The 24,544-nt window shown below is 32.7% G+C and overlaps 1 protein-coding gene across 3 annotated transcripts in view; it reads left to right on the plus strand.

Moving 5' to 3' along the window:
• The window catches only part of LOC123700267 (small G protein signaling modulator 2-like), a 45,121-nt gene that overhangs the window by 5,792 nt on the left and 14,785 nt on the right, over positions 1-24,544 (plus strand). For all 3 annotated transcript variants that reach the window (XM_045647437.1, XM_045647438.1, XM_045647439.1), the window contains exon 4: positions 17,489-17,655. In XM_045647437.1, coding sequence (XP_045503393.1) covers positions 17,489-17,655 — 167 coding nt within the window. The remainder of the gene's footprint in view (positions 1-17,488; positions 17,656-24,544) is intronic.

Here is a 24,544-nt window from a genome sequence, read left to right on the forward strand (position 1 = left end):
ATGGATGGATGGCTAGATGGAAGGATGTTTGTTACTCCTTCACGCAAATACTACTGTACCGTTTACAATGAAATTTGGTATGTAGGTAGCTGAAGACCCCAGAATCAGACATAGGATAAGACTGTTTATCTCGAAAATCCGACTGGAACGGTAACTATTTCTTTGAAAACGCGGGCGAAGCCGGGTTTGGAAATCTAGTAAATTATATTTTATTGTCAACTGCACAAAATTGCTAAGTTATACTATTCTAATATTATGAAGAATGAATTTGTAATGACTTTCTGAGCGGTTATTATGATTTGATCTTGATTTGATTCACTCAGCCTTCACTCAGCGGTTCTCTAAGCGCCTATAATGAGACTTTTTTTTAATGTCATGCAAAGAGAATACAAATACTACATATGTCATGGATTTTTTGTATCAACTGTATGTACCTACATATTAGATATAATATTCGTGTTGAGTTTAGTTTTTTGACGTGACAACGTCTTATAATTTGATAGAGCCGCCTGCACGCACGAATAAACATGACTCATGCGGCGTTACCTCGCTCTGAGGCGTTCCATGTAGGCTTGAAGTGCGAGCGAGAGAACGCGGAACGAGCGACAAAGAAGCACAATCGGCCTACGTTGTCACGTTCAACTATCGTCAGTAAACCGACTTTATAGACAACCAATTTTTTTTTAAATTATTATACAGCAATTTTAACTACTTTATCAGAATTCATCAACATTGACGTAAAAACTTTCTCTAGAAAACAGATTATATCTAATTACAGACTTAAACAAGTTGTTTGAATTAAATTAGGTACCTACTTTTGTTTGTAAATTAGCTAACGTTTTTAAGTCGTCTCAAAACTTCCTTACAGGGTTTCGTAATTCGTATCAAAAACCGAATGAGTTGGCGTGAAGTTTAAACGATTTGTTAAATTTTGAACCAATACTTTGTTCAAATTATAAAGTTCCTTTTCGGTAGATTTCTTAACATTAAATAACTATGAATTTATATCATCATAAATGTTTGTGCTCAATAGAAAATTATTTTATGGAAGATTTTAATATTTGACTGGATTCCTATATTTCAAATTCTCAAAGTTTCATTAATTGGATTCCTTCCTCTATGAAGTTTAGGGATTGGAACATTTCTCGGATATTATTGGTAAGACTATTGTAATATGACCGGAAGTGGTTTTTTATAAAGCTGAGTTTTTTTTTAATTTAATTAAATATTTCTATTTTCCATGGTACATATAGAGTTGAACATGATTGTTACATATTGACTATTGTTTCTATCCAAAGTTCACATTGGAGAGTTTCAAAAGATGATCTTTTAATGAGGGTTACAAATACTTCAATTATTAACTTTTAAAATACAAAAATATAAGTCTTACTAACTTCTGACATTGAGTATTGACGAACGTCTTGCCAAAGAAAACTTATTTGCATGAATAAACTGAAAAAGCTTCTGTGATCATTAGTGTATAAACTTATAACTTACAATGTTTACTGAACAAAACATATAGTTAAATCAAATGCCAAATCGTTAAGGAGTTCTATTTTAAAATGGAATCACAAATTGTAAACATCGCCCGGAAAATGTTGAATACGGTTTAGAAATGGAAATTGAAAAATCGAAAATACATATTCCACGGAAACATCTCTAGGTTTATCTTGTGAAATATAAAACGAAACAAGTTGTGTCGTGAAATTCAAGTTAGAAATATGACTTGTTTTAGTTGATTTCGTAGCTCTATCAAAATATCGTACTGTAGTACTGTTTATTTCAATTTTAATTTTGAGGAACGTAGAGACACTAAACATCATCATCGGAAGTTAAAAGTTGAGTGGTATTGGAATTTAAATATGAGTAAAATAAATTTAAATTTGTACCAAACTGTACACTAGGCAATATATTTTAGTTTTCCTTATTAAATTCTTCTGCTTTCCGTCCGCGGCTTCACCCGCCCGCTTTGTCTAAAACCTAATAAATTATTCATATAAACCTTCCTCGTCAATCACTCTATCTATTAAAAAAACCGCATCAATATCCGTTGCGTAGTTTAAGCATACATATGGACAGAGAAAGCGACATTGTTTTATACTACATAGTGACTAGTGATGTGACATGCGCTTTAATAGAGATAATTTAGTAGTGGTAAACAGTACAGCCAATGTTTTCCGTGAAAAATTGCGAATCCGTCCTAATTTAAGCATTTCCAGATTAAAATAGGTTTTGCATAATTCAAGCTCTTCTGGTTCGTATCACGTACTATAATATTCTGTTGTTTGACAAAAAAATCATGTAGGATTCCATGTATGGAAAAACCACTATGTATATTCAGATTCTCGATGCAATTCTGCTTGGGAGTTGGGACAGTCTGTATATCAAGAGATTCGATGACATTATATGATAGTACCTATGTATAGTTAATTATTGAAGTGAAATTTCTTTATCAGGGTTGGAAAAAAATTAAGTGTAACATTTTTTCGTTACGCGTGACATTTTTCCGTTACGTGCCATCTTTTTCTTATCCCTACGACTCGACGTATTTCTGTAAAGTTGCATATACTAAATTATTTTTTGAAAAATAAGGTCATAAAGAAGTTTCACTTCTTATGTGTGTACACTAGTACACGCACACATTTTTTAAATATTATATTCTTGTAGGTAAAGTCTCATTAAGTGTACCTACACAGGTTTGCCTAAATTAAAGTGTCCGCTATAATTACAGAAGTATTAATATTAATGTATGGTACACTACAATTAACAATATATTTGAATACAAAGCGTGGCGTGATACGTGCAAAATACACGGTTTTCACAAACTCCGTGATTATAACATGAATTTTACAGCTGTCCCCTTTACTAGCGTCGCTTCGAAACATTCATTAATTAGTTTCTCACTTTATTCGAGTATACGTAATGTTCAGTATGAACTGACAAACTATGAGCGTGCAAACGATGTTAACTTTGCAGTGAAATTGTACAGTGCTTGTTTCAAATAACAAAGTAATTAATATGAAGTATTTTCGCACGTTTTCATTTTCGCTTTATTTCGCTTTTATTTATATTGACAGACTTTAAAATCTTGTTCCTATGACAGTTTCACAGTATCTCAAAGAGTTATTAAAGCAACATAATTAAACGACAAAATTATTCAACTAAAATTAATTTACCTTCAAGAAAAATTGGGTTTCTCCTATCCTCGCTGTGAAATCCAACATTAACTTTGAAAGTTATTAATAGATGGATTAAATTTTCATATGAATCGTTTAACGATCTAATTATGACGGCTCAGTTTAAGTAGGTACTGTGTAGAAAGGACATACCAATTCCCGAATGTAATTACTTATGTGTCTTATTTTAATCATGATGTAATTAAAATAGGTTTTATAAATTACATTTATATAACATTATTATAATATCTCGTAGGTACGAATCCTGAATTCTAATTCCAAAGCAAGAAACATGAAATCTCCAAAGGCTCCATGATTTGTTATCAAATGTTTACGTCGCAAGCTTACGTTTTCGTTTGACCGTAATCAATTATAGTCCTCATTTAGTTGAAAGCCCAGCTTCGTGAAATCGCTCTGGTTTTCGAAATGTTGAGCTATTTTCTAAATAGAAAATCGTGTAGAGAAAACGTTTAATACTATGTGGATAATAAAATTTTCGTCAAAGTAAAATCATTTTCTATTCCCTAGGTAACCAATGGTATAACTGAATATCGAAAATTCAATTTATTACAATATATTATATAGCTCTAATGACTAATTAGTTATATATGTATTATGTAGGTAACTACAATTATTCTAAGTGGAATTTCAATTTTTTGAAAAATCTGTACCTACTATTATGTTTAGCTCATAAATCTCGTATCTACCTAACCTACCTAATCACGATTTTCTCACGAATTCTTGCAGGATATAATATATTGCAGTAACACAAAACAATTATTTTGACCAAAATATAATAGAGCGTTTTCGCTACACGCAAGACGGTGGTTACATAAAATCGATATCGACATCATGCTGTGATCCCACATAACTTCATTACCACTGACGTTGCTAGAGTGTTTTCTATGCGATTTTAATATAACAATGAGTGTGAGTATTAATCCTGGCGGAGCTAAATGAGATGAATCTTGTTTTCATATACATACTAGTATAGTAGATAAGTGTTATATTATCTATGCCTATAGGTAAGCCTTTGTTGCCCATCTTTAGTGTAGTCTTCTTCCACTTTTGATCGAAAACAGTTAAGATTAAGAGAGACATTCATAACATGTTTGTTTCATCTGGTTGAGCTCTGCGTTTAAACCCTAGATGGGTTTTAAACAAAATTTGTTCCTTTAGACTTTATGTGTCCTACAAAGGGATCAGCGATGGGTCACATATCAAACGCGATAGTGGGATAAATGTTTTCAGTTTTAACACTGAAATGTGGTTTATACTTTAGAATTGAAGTGTGATATATGATCAGAAAGGGTACATCCTTTGTGAATAATTCAAGATTTAGGTACCTTACAGATTTGTAACAAGTAAAATATAAAAACAGAAATAAATTAACGATCGCATCGAATTCGATTTAACAACTGTATTAAAATAAATAAATAAAACAAAGCTGTTTTTATTTTCAAGGTTATTATAAAAGGTAGATACCTTTTATAATTGATACAATCAAACGAAACGATCAAAATTCTGTTTTGTTAAGCTTGTATATTTTTATGTACCTACTGTATAAAACACGATTGATTATTTTATCAGATTTAATATAACTAAAATACAATTTTCAATATAATAAAGTGGGGATCGTTTACTATTAACATATTTTAATTTTGTACATTTACCGTTATAAATAGTAATATAATATTCATAAAAGCATGTCATAATAAATCAAATAATACGATTTACTTCTTGAATAATCATGTCACAATTTAATAGGAATTTGGTCTGAAATGTTACTCGCCCGTAAACTCCATTCAGCTTAGTGTTATATTGAATCTATTGTTTCCATATAACAATACAATATATGCGAGTTATTTATCCCAATGTTCATCAGTAGCGACAAAGCTCCTGTAAGCTTTCAAGACATTGTGTAACGTCATACATACCTACAGTTTCATATAGCGACTGTGTACCCCATTTCGTATATGGTAATTAATATTTGCTAAATTTAAGAGATGATGGAACCTTTCACAAATATTTATCATCTTACGCTCTCAATATATACGACCTCAAAGATAATATTTGGTGGTTTTATATACCGTCTTTTTATGGACCTATATTACAACCTTTATATTTTAATTTGAAGTTATAAACTTTCTGCACCTGCCGCCAAATATATTATAAATTTATTTCGAAAAAATGAGCTACGAGTTTCTTAAGTATATTTTAAAGGATTTCTACAAAGTGAAATCTTTATCGACTTAATCTTGATCTTACTTAATCTTTGACGACGCGGTTGGCGCAGTGGTAAAGTAACTGCCTACTGAGCCGACGGTCCCGGGTTCGATCCCCGGTCAGGGCAAATATTTGTGTGATGAACTCAATTATTTGTTCTTGGGTCTGGGTGTTATTATCTATATGTATTTATTAAATATTATATTTATCGTCGCCTAGTACCCACAACACAAGCCTTAATTGAGCTTACTGTGGGACTAGGTCGATTTGTGTAATAATGTCCTATAATATTTACCTATTTATTAATTTATTTATTTAAAAACATCTGACTGTGGTCTAAATATTTTAAAATTATACTTTTACTATATTATGTTCAATTGAATTCAAGAGCTGTAAGGAAGGTTCGCTGTACATTGATAGGCCATTATTTGAATAGTCTTACATTATTAATTCCAAGGATTAATCCATTAGTGTAAATATTTAAATTCTGTTTTTAGCTAAGTTCGATGAAAATTGAAACAATAGATACTAAGATATTCAGGTCTCATTGAGACAAGGGATATAATATCCAAGAACTCAAATTTTGACTATTACCATTTCTGTATTACTTAGATATATATTATCTTTGTTCCAAATGTTATTTTAATATTTTATCGAAAAAATTCTTAACCTCGTAACGCCCAGATACCTATTAAAAGGCATGCAGCTCGATAGTGGTACCGGCCCAAGCTGTTATCCAACTTTATGACATAAACGCCCACGGTACCTTTTTAAAGGTATCTGACAGTATCTGATTTGAAAACGCCGTAACATTTTAAATAACGCGCCAAATCTAATTACTGTTTTTTATCCGGCTACTGGAAAGTATGTTTTTGTCTATGGTTAAGCAATAGTGCCAATAGAAAAATAAAATATATGTAATTTCCGGCGAAAAGTCTGGCCATCTCGACTGACTAGAGGACGTGGTAAGTTCAATCCATGATTATTGATGCAATCTTAGGTTTTTAACTGAGAGTATCTTACTCTGCTTGTTGACAAATAAGTAAATATTATAATTACATTTAGATTTACGCGAAAATAAAGAATATACGTGTAAAATAACCTCGTAAAATCTGGATACCTTTTAGAAGGTATAAGAGTATTAACATATTATTGGATTTTAAAAGGTATAAGGGAATAAACCACTAATCAATTTGATTTGCCTTTGCAACTTATGATTTAGACCGTTTTCTCCTTCATAATATAAAGTAAATTATTTAGTCTGTTACAGAATCTTTTAGTACCTATCCTTTTCAGGTAACCCAATTAGCGATGAGCAAATTTGGAGCAAATAGATGAAGCTTAAATCAGTCAGATATAGAAAAGTATGAACTATTTGGAGATGAGGATTACAACATAAACCAAAACCAAGAAAGCTCTTCCAGTTCTGAAGAATCTGAAAATAATAGTTTTTTTATTAAAAACCAACTCTTATTTGCAAAATTAAGTATTTAAAAGTTCTATAGAAATATATCAATTTACCTACTATCATTCTGATTTTAAAAGGTATATGGGTTGCTATTATATAGTGTTTTTGGGTCCAATTTAGAAACTTGTTAATTTTTGCTTCTGTCATCTGTTGGAAGTGGATTTCTTTTGATAGAAATCCTAAAACACGTGATAAACTAGCCTTTAAAAATAATAAGTACAGAAAATAATGATCATAGTGTTCAAAAATTGATATTTTTTTCTCAGATTGTAAGTGTGAGATATGTTTTTGGTCATTAAAATTTTGGAAGACATGTATTAATCCAAATATTTATGTTCATTGTTTTTTGTAATATAAAATAAACCCTATATTGTCTACCGCTAATCAATAATATCAAAAATACGAATTTTGCGAAATCGGGTTTTGCAATACATTAAAGCCCATATGCCTAAATAAAGAATAACGAATTTGGGGTTATTTAGTGTCTCAAAACCTTCCACTGACATACATTTACATGCAGAAAAAATCCCACGCTCATACGGAAATAATAAGGCACTTTTTTTAGATTTCATCACCTCTGGGTCCGCACCATGTGAACCTTTTAAAAGGTACTTGGGCTGCAAGCCAATGTTTGGTAAAAATAGCCTGGGCGTTACGAGGTTAATGAAAGGTGCTTTCATCTTAATATATATAAATCTCGTGTCACAATGTTTGTCCTCAATGGACTCCTAAACCACTTAACCGATTATAATAAAATTCGCACACCATGTGCAGTTCGATCCAACTTGAGAGATAGGATAGTTTAAACATGTAGGTACCACGGGCGAAGCCGGGGCGGACCACTAGTTATTTATTATACAAGAACTCAATAGAAAGAGAATAAACTGTCCTAGACTCCCGATAAAATTTATTCAAACATTAGGCAACGTCACGGATAACAATTGGTATGCGCGAGTGAGTTGGTGTTTCAGTATCATTCTCGAAGTTCGTATGAACGTAATGGTTACAAATGGCGCTCGTTTATTATGATAAATGACTAAGTTTGGCCTAATGTGCACATACATACATATGCTCCGTAATATTATACTGTATTAGATCGAATTATTATCTATTGTCGTAGCTAGCTTAATTATTTTTAAGCTATTGCATAGCTTCTATCGCGGGCCTTGAGCGCGGGGACCGAATCGAGAAATTCCGTAACGAAAAAACCTCACGCTCCCCACTCCGACGGGCGGAGGTGTGGCTTTAAGGCATAGGCCATAGCATGCAATAGCTTTACCGCGGCAGTCTCCGAGTGCCACACGTCGTTTTTTTTATACTAAAATAGTTTACCGCCCGCGGCTTCGCCCGCTTTGTCTAAAACCTAATAAATTATATGCTAAAACCTTCCTCTTTAATCACTCTATCTATTAAAAAAAACCGCATCAAAATCCGTTGCGTAGTTTTAAAGATTTAAGCATAGGTACAAATGGACATAGGGACAGAGAAAGCGACTTTGTTTATACTATGTAGAGATGACGAAGGAATGCTACGCACTGGTGTAGCTAGCTTTTTTCAAAGCATGGCGATCCTGCCATCCACCTGGGGGCTACCAGTCTTAAAACGGTATTAATTAAATAACCAGTGTGGCAAAAATATTACATGGTGCTTGACATCCTATATTTCCCTGTCATTTTTCCACACTAGAATTAATACTGCCCACCCTAGTTTCTGAAACAACCTTCTCTTAATGATTACTAGACCTATACAAATCAGTATTTATGTGTTCTCCATGTGTTCTCCCAAGATTACTGAAATCTCGTTAAAATTTTCAATCACGTACAATATCTGACAATGAAACATATCTTGGAAATTCGGAACTAATTTTCCGTACCGTAATACCTATCCAAATATGTTTCGTAAAGGAAAATCTAATATATTTTTGATTACACGCTCGCTTTCGACAACAAAGGTGGTTTGTGATATTTGCTTGTATATATACCTACTATATAGCATATAACATACATTCACCTAATTAGTTTCGGTTGACGTCGCTGAATACACGTCCAGGGTTTGTTCAAACTGGACCGTTTTATAGGTATTTGTGTATCAAATAAACGGATACGCACAGTTGATATTGATAGTTGGAAATTCTATTATTATCTGTTACTTACGCGGAATCTATGAAACCGTATTGTGACCTAAAATTATTATTAATCGTGTTTAATTTATGTATATTTCTACTAAATTGATATAAATTCTCCTCTACATGTAAAATAATTATTACAAAGGATAAAATGTAACTGGAATATAAATGTATGGTTCTTTGAATTTAATCTGAAATATGGATCGAGCTTTTCGGTTGGATATCTCATGATGTTGAATATTTTATTATTCGGCACAAATCCTTTATATTTTTACAGACGAAGGTAATATTTTTTCCTTTTTATTAATTTGATCGTTGCTGAGTGTGGCTTTCGATTTTTCGTTAGATGCTTAGACAAAAAGGTTTTGAAAGGGTTGAATATCTCATTAAAAATGTTGCTACAATACTTTTTGTTACGAAATCAATAAGATTCCTAAATACTTAGAAGTAAATAAGACTATGATCTGTTGTACCTACATTTGAAAATAATATAAAGTGAAAAAACTAAAACCCAACTACGACAATAACTGGCGCTGAAAAAGTATAAAACAAGATTTCAGAATACTGAACTGAACAAAGTTGCTAATGTAGTTGCAAGTAAATGGACACAGTAGACTCTACCAAGATGCCTTCGTTGTAAATTGACAATAATGTCATAGTTACAATACTATTCTGAAGTATGCAATATTCCACTATGTAAAGATAAATTTTCATGTTTGGAAAGGCGTAGTCACACGTTACATAATATACCTATCTACCGTAGCACTTCAACAACGACTACTTGCAACTACATTAGCAACTTTGTTCAGTTCAGTATTCTGAAATCTTGTTTTATACTTTTTCAGCGCCAGTTATTGTCGTAGTTGGGTTTTAGTTTTTTCACTTTATATTATTTGTACTATTTTGGTGTTAAAGTGTATTTGGGGGCATAATATTAACAAAAGTTAAACTGATGAACTAATAAAGAAGCTATGGACGAAAAGATGTGAATTATATGCAATCAGCCCATGAATACAGGTAAAGTCACGAGCAAATGCTAGTGATATATATATATTCAAAATGTACAAGGAAAGCGCTTTCAAATGATACTAAACACGGGATATTTATCTTAACTTTATTTTTTTACTTTGTATGTTTTGTCCGATAGAGGACGCCACATTAGATTTTGTGAAACCCCATATAGCCTATAACCAGCGGACAATTAAGACGCTTCTAATGATATGTCATTTGTCAAATTCTGATAAGTAGTTTAGACGTTACGAGGGAACAGATGAACATACATACATACATACATACATACATACATAGCCTGTCAAAATCATAACCCTCCTTTTGCTTTGCCGTAGTCGGGTAAAAAATGAGTTGTTTTTGTCCTTCATCAGTTAATGATTAGCTTCCTATAAAAACGTGAGCCACGTGTAGAGATGTCAAGCAGTAAGTAGTTTTAGTTGAACTAAAGTAGTATGCTGGTATCAATGTACAATATACGCATTATATATCAATTTTTTCAATACAAATAGGTCAAGCAAACACGTGCAAGTATAAGGCATTGTTCAATATTATGAAACATTTCTAAGCCCCTTGGGAATTTGCGGATTTCCAATAACTAAAAGTAATGTGAAAGCAATTTCGATATCTTACTTCTGTACGTAACCGCAGTCTGTTTGTGTAACGCGCTCGCCATTATTGGATTTTTGGTTTACGCGGTTTGTACAGCTTACACCACATTGTTTATGTTTTAAATCGATTTCAAATAGGTAGGTTACGATGTGTATGCATAATATGATGTTGAATTGCACACTTTTTAGTTTTAAAGACGTGTATCAAATTTCATAAGTGTATGTTTGTTTGTCCACACAAAATGATATGTTGCTTTGAAATTATTTCTTTTTAGATGTGTAGGTATGCTTCAACTTGTGGATCAGTGCAAGTTATATCAAAATTAGTTAGGTTTTCGTGGGATGGGAAAACAGCGCGTCGCAGTAGCTTTCACGACTTCTTCACGAGCTTTTAAACGACAGAATAGTTGAGGTCGGTTTCATTTTGCAAATTACTACTTTATAATACAATGTAATGAAGTACATTACTTTGATTGATATGCTATATGTAAAGGTATATATACATATATAAGGTGACCCTAGTTTTAAAGGTAATATCAAACTACCTAACTATCTGATTTATATTCCTATCAAGAAAGTAGGTATGCATTGAATAATGTGTGGCTCCCACACGGGTTAAGGACAGTTAATCTTTCGAGAATACTGCTTCAGAACTCGGGCATGACCGTGAATCGTATTTTATAGACGTAAAGGTCACAGATGTACCTTAGTTCATTGAAATGTTACATTTTTTTGGCTTAACCTTGCATTTTTTAGAGGACGCAATTTTATTTTTTGGATGTGTAATGTGAAGCTAAAACCAAGTTTGTGGGGTCGCCACCCTTGTCCCACGGCCGCCATCTTGAAAATAGTGGTTGAAATGGTTTTTACGATATATCTCTTAAACTATTTATCTGATAAAAAAAGTTTGTTGACATTATTTGTTGCAAATTAAATTTTCTACAATTTTGATCCAGTAACTTTTTGTCGTAGAATTATAAATAAAAAATTTATAAGCGAAAATGTTCATAAATTAGAGCTATTTAAATGTTTCGATAAAATTGTTTTTTATCATTTTACGAAGAAATGATATCAGACCATTTTTGTAGATTGTTTTTCGAGGAACAACTTTTACATACAACATTTTTTCATTACGTCAATAGCTAAGGTTTTACAGCGCTCTGAAGTGAGTACTATTTTTCAGTACTCTTAACTATACATATATTGGCTATTGGCTCTTTTCCCATGCAGCACTGCAAGAACAGAACATTTCAGCCCTGCTTTTCAACGTAAAAAAAACGTGCTTCCAGACTCTACCTCCTGGATGGTGGGGAAAAGAGTCAATAATTAATTATTAATAATATTGCAAAATTAATTATTAAAAATATTATAATAACAAAAAAAACAATTACTGATGACAAATCATTATTAGTACACACATAATATATGTATAACGTATAGCTAAGAGTACTGAAAAATAGTACTAATTTCGGAGCGCCATAACACTACAGCGCACGCGCCCTTTTTTTTTACATGGTTGCTCGCGTGCTCTACCATAGTAGAAAACTGTATTTGAAATATTAAAAAATGGGTGGTCCTAAAATGATAATACTCAGTAATATTAAACTTTTAATTATTGTAACAAATAATTATAGAAAAAAATAAAATTATAATAGCATATAATTCAAATTAGGATCAAATTATGAGATCAAGAAAATAATCAACATTTTTGGCAAGTTGGAGATCAGCTCAAAAAAAAAGAACTTCTAAAAAGCGATGACCGACTTATTGGCCATCATCCTGACATTCAATACAGACCACAACTTAGTGATCAGGACAAATCCATCTGGCACATCGCTTACACCATTTTTTTGTCGACCGATTTCGAGCTCATCATTGAGATTACGCCGGCCCGAACGTGAGACTTCAATGCCGAGCAACAATCTAATAAATGCCTTCATTTCAACCAAATCAATTCTATTTGCATCTCTTTCTCTCTGGTATCGGTTCTGTATTTTATCAATGTAAATATTCGTGCAATTAACTAGGATTTCGAAAATATTTTCATCAAAAAATAGTTCAAAACAAGATAACGGTGTTTCAGCGTTTCTTGCGGCACCTTTTGGCCCTGGAGGTCTGAATCGGATGTTTTGAGATCTTGCCCGGGTTGCTCAAGGACATGTTTTACTCCAGCGTGTTCCACATAAAAGTCATCACGTGTATTGTTTTGCACAAGTTCAGAAAGAGGCGTGTCATCTTCAAGCATGCATTTGCATGATTTTCACTTACAGCTTCCTGCATCTGATTCCTATATTCCTGTTCCATTGGTTGTACATATACTTCCCCATCGTCCGAGTCACTTTGGATCACTTCCTCGTCCTCTAATTCTTCGTTCAGCCTTTGGGTCACGCGCGCTTCCAATACGGGGTCCATTTTTTCGCTAAAGCAAAGAAATATTAATTATTAAATACATCATGACACACGAAATAGTAATGCAACTGTACATAGTTAAATTTGAAAATTTAAATCATTCAATGTCCATTGATAATAATTTAAAAAACCCAAAAAAGAAAGTTTTACTTACCTTCAGCTTTGTTACACCAATACTCGCATGTACTACTATAGTAGAAGCCGAACTTTGACACGTCATAACAGGAACATACGCGTACGTTGCAAGAATGTGCCATACTAATCCGTTAGGCAATTTTGTCGACTTAGCTTACCTGGGAGCCGGGGGGGTTAGGTGTAAGAATGAATGAATGGCGGTAAAATAAGTAAGTGCGTTCTACTATAGTAGAACGCGCGTGCACTGTAGTGTTAAAACCTTAGCTATTGACTTTATGAAAAAATGTTGTATGTAAAAGTTGTTCCTCGAAAAAAAATCTACAAAAATGGTCTGATATCATTTCTTTGTAAAATGATAAAAAAAAGTTTTATTGAAAAATATAAATATCTCTATTATCTGAACATTTTCACTTATAACTTTTTATTTATAGTTCTACGACAAAAAGTTGCTGGACCAAAATTGTAGAGAATTTAATTTGCAACAAATAATGTCAACAAACTTTTTTTATCAGGTAAACAGTTTAAGAGATATATCGTATAAACCATATCTTCCGCTATTTTCAAGATGGCGGCCGTGGGACAAGGGTGGCGACCCCACAAACTTGGTGATAGCTTCACACTAATCCCCTCTACACATCAAAAAAATAAAATTGCGTCCTCTAAGAAATGCAACCCCAAATGTAACTTTTCAATGGACTACCTACTTGTAGAATGTTGTAGATCTTAACTCCATGTGAAGGTCTGTTAAGTTTATACGTCAAAGCGTTTGCCCATTTTTTTATATCAATTAAAAAAAAAAAATTGGATTTACACGGGTAGTAGCTTCATGCCTCATGCTTATCTAGGTAATTCTCAAGTTTTACGTTTTAAGTTATTTATAGTAGCGGTCAAACGTCTGCGTATTTATTTTGATAGAATTCCCAATCCATCTAACCCTTACAGTACTTACTGTATATTATACCGAAGTAGTAGGCTAAGGGATTTTTCTTATATCGTAATGTGAGTGAGGCACTCGTTCAATCAGAAAGGCAAAATGTATATTCTAGACATTTATATTGTAGCAATTGAACCGGTAAGTCACGTAAGGAGCCCGCGTGCCCTTTTCTGTTAACGATGCTATTATACGTTTCAGTTACTTCAGTAGGCATTATAACTTAAAGGAAAATACAATTCTATAAATGTGCATACGGTATAGTATTTTGTTCGTTGGATAATTATTTGTTGTACTTCTGTGATCGTCGGAAACAATGAATATTTAATCATAGGATTTATTATGAATATTATGAACACTGTAAAATAATCACACTGGTGCGAATATAAATTAAATGAATCCCAGTAATACTACATCAAATTCTATTAACAAAAACTAGTTTAACGTATTACATTCAAATGGAAATGTAAACCTCAGCGGTGTAACGTGAACTTCACTAAATGGAAAACCTTTCAATTCAAGAAGCCATTCATCCACTCTGAGCTTTCAAAGGCATTCCTTTGAGAGATTTCAAAAATGCGGCCTTTGTTCTAGCGAACTCTGACCTATAGACGGAGCTTGCAGCGCATTAGAATTATGTTTTATAATGAAGGCTTCGGAAGCTTTGAAGTCAGCAGGGTTGACAACTTTTACATAATTAAAAATATGTGAACAGTATTGTGTTTGACGTTTTTTTGTCGTGTTTCGTGCTAATAATGCGCCTTATGATTTAATCAATAATACATTATTTATAGATTTTTTTAGAATCTTATTGGGTACAAGAAGCTATTTCTATATCTCTTCAGTTAGAATTCGTATAACTGTAATATACTTTACTTTTGAACAACTGGGGTTTGCACAAAAGTCCATTAGTGTCCTTTAAACGAACTTTCATTTTCCTTTTCATTAATTTTATCGAAAGTTTTTTCCACCTTAATTATGAAACCCTTAAAACTACGAACAAACTGTGTCCATATTATTTAACTTCAATCTCGCTTTGACATTTCATAAAAGTTTTCCACATCCAACATAATAATATTGAGATTTATCCAGAATTTGATATCGAGTTTCAAACTGTGCTTATCTGTGAATTATTTCTCTTTGGCAGACAGCTTTGCGATAAACTTTTTAATAAATTTGTAATTCAATGAAATTTTACTGGATTAGTTATGCTTTAACTTTTATTGTGTCAGATTGGAATATATTGACTTCTTTATTTAATACTAGGTTTCCGCCCGCGGCTTCGCCCGCGCAGTCAAAGAAAAACCCGCATAGTTCCCGTTCCCGTGGGATTTCCGGGAGGGCGTCATTTTCCCGGGATAAAAAGGATATATGTCCTTTCTCCTTCTTCTGTCCTTCCTCATATGTCCTTTCTCGGGTATCAAAATATCTCCATACCAAATTTCATGAAAATTAGTTCAGTAGTTTAGGCGTGATTGAGTAACAGACAGACAGACAGAGTTACTTTCGCATTTATAATATTAGTATGGATTGCTGTAAATGTAGTGCTACATTGTGTGTATCGTTTTAGATGACTGTAGGTAGACGTATTTTAAACTGTGAATCTTTTTAACGAACTCTATGTTTTAATTCTCTGTTGTTAAACAAACATATTGTCATTAAATAAATACCCAATTTCCTATGACATTATGTGCGTAGGTCGCAAGCCATTTATGGTTTGCACTTCCAATGCATTCGGGATTGTAGAGTTTAAATGATATTTCTATGTAAATGTTTATCAGATTATGTTATTTTAGTTAATAAATTACTTACAGTATTCAATTTTGGAATCAAATGATGCAATCAAAATAAATTTTCCTATTACCTACTTATTACATTATGGATCTTTTGTGGATAAGTTTGCGAAAATAGAGCAACAATTTCCGTGGTATTTGTGCCTTGGAGAAAAATGGAAAATTTTAAGGAGATTGATTGAGTGGACCTATAAATAAGACGAGGAAAAGGAAATACCTACTTTCAATATTCTTAAAAGCATGCTTTTAATATAATGTATATACTCACTTTGCCAATGATATATCATATAAATTTTCAAATTGTAAGTACCTATTACAAAATTGATGTTGTTTCAATAAATAACAAAAATATGTAAATTAAAATGTGATATTTGTCCATTAATCTAATTTAATTGTATAAAATATTCATCAACGAAAATATATTACCTACTACAGATATTAGAGTAAACATAAAATTAACTTACACGTTACTTAATTTTCTTTGAAATCATTGCCGAGAGAATGGGTGGACGAATGACAGACAGATTTTGCCAATAACTGTTGTTTTATTATATGATTACAAAAACAATTAACACGAATATACCCGAATACTTTTTAACACACATTTAGTATTTTTTTGTGCTATAAAAATGGACACTGCGAATATAATAGATAATATTCGCATTTTTATTTATTACAAATAAATAAAAATGCGAATAAATAAGGATGTGATTTATAGTCCTTTTCACCTATGATGATTCCTGTGACACTTCATCGTGTTCCGAATTACGTATTTTATATTTAAAACGCCAAAATAATTTTAGTGCATAATATTTTTATTTTATGGCGGCATTATTACCAAAAATATAAAAATGACACATCTTAAGCTTATAAATAAAAAATAGTATTGTTTAGTTTAATATAATGAAAAATAAAATAAAATAACACAAAAATATAATACCTACGCAATTCGTGTACATGAAATGGATCGTTGAAAAATCATAGAGTTGGAAAATCATATAATCGGCTCCCATCTTGTGATCGTTTGTCAATCGAGTCAATCGTCTGTACGACTGCGTCAGCCTTGTATACAAGTTGCATTTTTATAGTGTACTTTACGTGGTATTCTGTTATTATTACTAATTGTTATTGTTGACTTTTTATTGCTGTTGTTTGCTAAGTTTCTTTAGTTAATTGTTGGCGAAATGCCGAAAAAACTAATTTTGGTACTTTATTCAAATCGATTTCATTTCCATATAAAATATTATCGATTATCGGAAACAATTGATACGATTTCAGTACAGACATCTCTACACGTGTCAAAAATCGATGTGTCACAGAAATCATCTTAGGTGGAAAGGACTATAAGCCGCGTATTCATGGTAAACATCTTTTGTTGACAGCACTGCGTTTCCAGAGTTCATAATGATAACCATAGATGGATAGCGCATGTTGAAAAGTTCTCTCTCGATGAGCGACAACAAACACAGTTTCCAGCAACATTGTTGTTCAACTGTTGCTCAACAAATGATTACCATGATACTTTACAGTGTAGGCCCTATTACCTATAATGTAAACTTGTCCTAAACTTTAGGGCAAGATTGCTAGAAAAGTTGTTCTTTTTTAGCATTGTCCCGAAGCCGCGCTGGTATCAGCAAGGGTGTTAGCAGCCGAAGGGGCACCCGCGACAAGATCAGCGTCTGGCGTGGAGAGGAGGCCCTCTGCCCCAAGGCCTCCTTTGAACAAGCGAGGGTCTGGCTCGCTGCTTGCCTCGCAACCGCCTCCTACATCGAGGTATGTGTTTTGTTAAATTTAATTTTGTGACTATTAATTGTTATCATATTGTGTTGGCGATTAGAAACAGTTTTATTCGTGTTTGTAAATATTTATTTTATTTTCTCTAAATCTTCTTAAGGGACCTCCGGTGAGGTGTAAATGATAAGATAATTTTGTTTTTTGTTGTATTGTTTTCTGAATCATTAAACAACGTAAATACTGACTGAAGTTAAACTATGTGCTTGTTGTAAAACTTTTCAATTAGGTAAGTTATAAAATATTTTATTTTAATGTAAATATTATTTATTTTTCAAATTTATAAGTGTGCATACAAAGTTGCCGTAAGTTTAGGTTTATGTAGATACATAAATGTCGAGCAGCTTCTAAGATAGGTACCTACTCTATTATTTATGCCACAGAGAATATAAAATTTGACGGAGAAATTTACGACCATACTATGTTAAAAATATTCAAACATACTTTGTAATTTTCCAAAAAAATAAGCTTCGTTTACGTAAAAAGAACGCAGAAAAAAGGAAAGTAAAGGAAAAAACAAGTATCTTGCTTGCTTTTAAAAGAATGATTTAAATTTGTAGAGAATATACAAAGAGAAGTATTCGCTTCAAACAAGTCTGCTTCGAGTTAATTCTCATTAGTTTTGTTCCGGAGAAAAAGGTTTCTCGCAATACGATAGCCAATTAGATTATCACGTGGACCTGCTCTTATTTCCTACTCATTGTGATTGTTTTCCGTTTAAGAAACTATTCTATAAACCTAGGTAATAGGTATATAATTAGGTTCTTAGTTATTATTATTATTACTAATATCTTTCAGGGTTTTTACGCATAATATATAATGAGTTCTAATTAATAACAATACAATATTTGATGTAAGTATATTAGGCCTGAGAATGTAAAGTAGGTCCTATCTGATTTTCAATGCAAACTGTTTATTATAATTAAACAGTAAACAGACGCGAAGTGTCAAAATTTTGTACTTATAGATATTGGAGACTTATTATAGCTTATAAATGGGCCAAACAATTTAACAACTCCATTTTTATTTATATCTAACTGGCATGGTAACGAAATCTATACATATAATAAATTATAAATCTGTAGAAGGGTCAATTCTGTACATTGAAAATATTGAAAAAATAAATACCAGGGGGTGTTACTGGATCGATACCAAACCCAAATATGTGATTAAAAAATTTTTTGTCTGTCTGTCTGTCTGTATGTGAAGGCATCACGTGAAAACTAACGGTTCGATTTCGATGAAACTTGGTATAATTATACCTTATTATCCTGGGCGTAAAATAGGATACTTTTTATCCTGGAAAAATACGTAAAAAAAACTAATCTTAATTTTTCAGTTTTATCCATAGACGTTGTTCTGTAGAACCGCGAACACACGTTGCGTATTATTATAGGCCTAGCCGTATTTGGGTCCAATAGATATTTATAAGATGTCATTGTCAGAGTTACTCAAAATGGAGAAATAAACCATCCACGCGAAGACCGACATCCGCGCGGACGGAGTCGCGGGCGGAAGCTAGTCATTAATAATTGAATACCCTACGGGTTTTAATAAAAATATTTTAACAGTGAATACTCATTACTCACTAATTTGTTGTACAAGATTAAATAAACGGAATAAATATCAGTGTGTTACCACCGAAATCGTTTTGTTGACTTAGGAAGGATTTTCAACCGAATCAATATTGTTACAGACATCCGATTCGTAGTGGTTAATTGCTTTTCTTATATACCTAGTTTCAAATACGTATGTGGCATGTAGAATACATTCATTATAATCTAAGAGCCCACGACGGCCAGACTTTACTTTCTTTAGGAAAGTTGAAAGTTTCTCTGAATAGATATCGAGATATGTGAAATTCCATCAACATAAGTCCCCGTAAAAGATAAGTAAAAACTTATTATACTATTATTTTTTAATCATTAATTATAGTAAACTAATGTTTTTAGTGGGTTATTTCATATTTGATACACTTTTAGGTAGTAACGTTAATTTGATGATATGTTATAGTCCATTGAATAAAAAGTTCTAGAGTGCGTGAGTTAGTAACGTAAGATGTTTCTTCAGAAACATGTCAAGAGTCCCTAGGTAATAAACATACTAAAACCCCGGGACACTAGGAGTCCATTTTTTTCATTTTTCGCTTAAATCTCAAAAACGGTACATGTTAGAGAAAAACTTTCAAGGAAAAGTTGAAAGGCCAAAAAATTATCTACAAGTTGTACCTAAACCATTTTTTCCTATATCCTATAGTTTCTGAGTTACACGCAGTAAAAAATGATTTTGGCTCAAACAATTTCCCCATACGATCAAAAAATATTTCTTTCTTCCAAAAAAACTGAAATGTGCAACTTGTGACCGGTACTGATAGATTGCTCTTAATTAGGTCTATAATTGGTAAAATAAACACATTCCTCCATGGAAGCCTTTAGGAGGAATCGATTGTCAAAATATTATATTAGGGTAGTTTGAGTTACTGAACTTGATCTTTTTATTTTTTTCTTCCAAAAAACTCAAAAGTGCAACTTTTGACCGGTACAGATAGATTGCTCATAATTAGGTCTACCGTTGATAAAAATACCGGAATCCACCACGGAGGCCTTTACGGGGAATTGAATTTTATTAGGGTAGTTACGATACTTGAACTTTTTATTTTTTTTCTTCCAAAAAACTCAAATGTTCAACTTGTGACCGGTACTAATAGATTGCTCTTAATTAGGTCTATCATTGATAAAATAAACACATTCCTCCATGGAAGCCTTTAGGAGGAATCGATTGTCAAAATATTATATTAGGGTAGTTTGAGTTACTGAACTTGATCTTTTTATTTTTTTTTCTTCCAAAAAACTCAAATGTGCAACTTGTGACCGGTACTGATAGATTGCTCTTAATTAGGTCTATCATTGATAAAATAAACACATTCCTCCATGGAAGCCTTTAGGAGGAATCGATTGTCAAAATATTATATTAGGGTAGTTTGAGTTACTGAACTTGATCTTTTTATTTTTTTTCTTCCAAAAAACTCAAATGTGCAACTTGTGACCGGTACTGATAGATTGCTCTTAATTAGGTCTATAATTAGTAAAATAAACACATTCCTCCATGGAAGCCTTTAGGAGGAATCGATTGTCAAAATATTATATTAGGGTAGTTTGAGTTACTGAACTTGATCTTTTTATTTTTTTTCTTCCAAAAAACTCAAATGTGCAACTTATGACCGGTATTGATAGATTGCTCTTAATTAGGTCTGTAATTGGTAAAATAAACACATTCCTCCATGGAAGCCTTTAGGAGGAATCGATTGTCAAAATATTATATTAGGGTAGTTTGAGTTACTGAACTTGACCTTTTTTTTTCATCCAAAAAACTCAAAAGTGCAACTTGTGACCGGTACAGATAGATTGCTCATAATTAGGTCTATCATTGATAAAAAAAAACAGATTCCACCATGGAGGCGTTTAGGAGGTATTGAATTTATTAGAGTAGTTAGGTAAAATAAAAAGCTTTCGAATTTTTCACATTTCATGGGATGTAGCTCGAAAACGGCTGCGAATAGAAAAAAATGGTTTAGGTACAACTTGTAGATAATTTTATGGCCTTTCAACTTTTCGTTGAAAGTTTTTCTCTAACATGTACCGTTTTTGAGATTTAAGCGAAAAATGAAAAAAATGGACCTTTTCCCCCCTCCCCCCGCTCAGGGGCTCCTCCTAGTGTCCCGGGGTTTTAGTATGTTTATTACCTAGGAACTCTTGACATGTTTCCGAAGAAACATCTTACGTTACTAACTCACGCACTCTTGACCCCCCTTGGAGGGACTCATTCAATGGACTATTAGTTATTTTTTAAATGTGTCTGGCAAGATGTAAGAACTATGAAAACTGTCCGGCTCTTGAGGGTTACCTCATATCTTTTTATACGTCCCCAAGTAACATAATTATGTATAAAATTTAGCTTTTAAAGTATAATGTAAGTTAGGTACAATTTTATACACCTTTACTACCTGTTTCCTGCCAAAGTAACCACAACCCAGACTTGATAATCGCTAGTCGTTCTTTATATCTGTATCGGAGACATATACAGAGAAACTTTCAACTTTCCTAAAGAAAGGAAAGTCTGGTCGTCCGCGTCGTGGGCTCTTGATCTATTATAGATTCTGAATTGAGTTCACTTTGAGTTCTTTATTTAAGTCAGTAAATTCAAAATACACAATATTCTGAAGAAAATATTAACGCCTTTTAAACACTAGCGATGTTTGAAAATAGGGTAGGTAAATGTAATTTAAAAATAGTCTTTTCCAATAGAAAATCAGAACATGAAAAATAGATTCTATTCAAACAAAAGGACATCTCGATGTTAAATACCAATGGAATCGTACCGTATAATTTATTGGTAAAATTAAATTTTGCGGTGCGATGCGTCGAGGAGAAATTAGTTTTGCCGCTATCTCGCTTACCGCAAGGATATTTAATTGATACCCATTATTATTATGCAGAAATGAAAGGAGAATTTAATTGGTTTAAGTTGTATGTCTTTCAGAGCGACTAATTGTTTTATAAGTATGACGGTTATGCTTTCGACTTCGTATTTACTATCTTTTCGCTCGTGGCTTTGCTTGCAGAGGAAAAGGAAATTCCCATAGGAATGAGATGTTTCAACTCGCTGAAAAGTAGCCTTATTTACTATGTACTCTCTAGCTTCTTTCATATCTACAGACACAAAATCATACCGTTGCGATTTGAATTTACAAACAAACGTACTTTCTCATTAAATGACTTAGCCAGTCTTGGTCTTGGTCTTGCGCCAATACATCTGGTCTTGGTCTTGGTCTTGGTCTTGCGCCAATACACCTGGTCTTGGTCTTGGTCTTGGTCTTGCGCTCCCAGTCTTGGTCTTGGTCTTGGTCTTGCAGCAAGAGTCTTGCAAGTCTTGCAAGTCTTGCAATTACCTATTAGTCTATTACTATTTATTAAAGTTTACTTTAAATCTTAGAAAAACCTATTAGAATTGGAACATTGTGAGCTTGAATTATCATAGCCATAGTAAAGATCAAGCAGATTAATAAATAACTAGTAATGCGCATAGGTCCAGTTTTTCATATTCTTTGATACAGTTTTTTGCGTCTCATAGAATTCCTAAGCGTACCTACCTAGTTATACACCGAACTGTTACACCTAACTACTCAGTGAAATAGCGCTAAGTCCTAGCTGCAAGACGCAAGAGTCTTGCAGGCTATGTCTTGTTCTTGCTCAAGTCTTGCACGGTCAGTCTTGGTCTTGGTCTTGCTAAAAATACGCGGTCTTGTTCTTGGTCTTGGTCTTGCAAAAACGCAAGACGCAAGACCAAGACTGCAAGACCAAGACTGAATTTGGGCAACACTATTTTAAAAGCTGTGATGTAGGAAGGAAGAGCTATTTAGTTAGTAGTAATTTTTCAAACAAATCGTTGCAGTGAGTGACGGTACTGTAATAAATCATGATCATAGCGTGAGTGCCTTATGCTTGCAGAGAATATATTGTAGAGCTTATAGTACGCTGTAGCAAAGCACATCACGTAATATTAGCTTTAAGATAAAATATAGAGCTTATTTACGCTTAAATATTACGAAATGTAAAGCGTTTTACATATTATTTTTATTAATAAATTTAATAAAATATTAATAATAAGTGGTAACTAAGATGGTGAAAAAATGAGCTTGTCCTCAGGACAAGCTCATTTTTTTACCAGAAAATCTCACTATTTATAGCTACCAATTAAATGAAAACATTTTTCGACACCACGCTGGATTAAAAGCTTTTGTTAAAGGTTAATGATTGTTTCAATATTTCGTTGCATGTGAAAAGTTATTTGTATGGTTTTAATCTTGTTTTAACGATTCAATACCTTTCATTGTCAGACTATGCTTTTCAATTTTCAATTCCTCGTAAATTAATAAGTAGGTATATTTAAAATATTTACAGATTAAAAGCATTTCAATGTACTATTTTGTAGTCGTAAAGTTTATTACTGGGTGTAATGTCGTTTAGTTTGGATTAAATTAATGCAGCGCTTGAGTAATTGCTAACTATTTATAGAAGGAGGGGTATTGATTCAGCTTAGACGTTCCTACTTTAGAAATTAAACCATTTTATTCCAACGCCTTTGCTATTTGGTGTTTAAAGGTAAGATTTTAAGAAAGTGGGTTTAGTTCACGGTGTGATAGGTTGAATTTATATTTTAGGTTTTATGGCATTCAAATGCTTTATAAATATAAATTTATAAAGAATAGAAAAAATTCGATCACGAGGCGGGACTCGAACCCGCATCCTTTCGCGCCATTCCGGGGCGGATGCCTCACCAACTCAGCCACTCGTGACCCGCCAGAGCAATCGAATTCATTCTGTGATAGGTACCTACTCTATTTAGTAACAGAAATAAAAAAAGGTTTTTGGGTATTCCTATTTGAGAGTGCGAGCTTGCCAGCTTGCTTGCGAGTGCTAATGTATGTTACACCAGAGAGGATTTTATACTTTTAAATTATAATATCGTCTTTTATCTTAGAAATTTTAGCCCGTTCTTTAGAACAGAATCCTTCTAACTACATTTAACACTTTATTATTTTGCTACAAAATAATTCAATTGACATACATTAATAATTATTTCTAATAGGTACATTAGTATTTAGTAATTGTACAACATAAGCAATTATTGGATAGTCGAATATGAACCGACTCGAGTTAATTAAGAGCATAATCCGATCTGGGAATATAATCTACTCAAATGTATCAATAAAATTTTATTAGCATTCAATCCTATTAAACGATACGACTGAAGTGAGTGATTTGTATGATTGAAATTCGTGGTCTATAATTAATTAATATTATGTTAGAAA

The sequence above is a fragment of the Colias croceus genome, chromosome 19, assembly GCF_905220415.1.
Source record: "Colias croceus chromosome 19, ilColCroc2.1".
Taxonomy (NCBI): domain Eukaryota; kingdom Metazoa; phylum Arthropoda; class Insecta; order Lepidoptera; family Pieridae; genus Colias; species Colias croceus.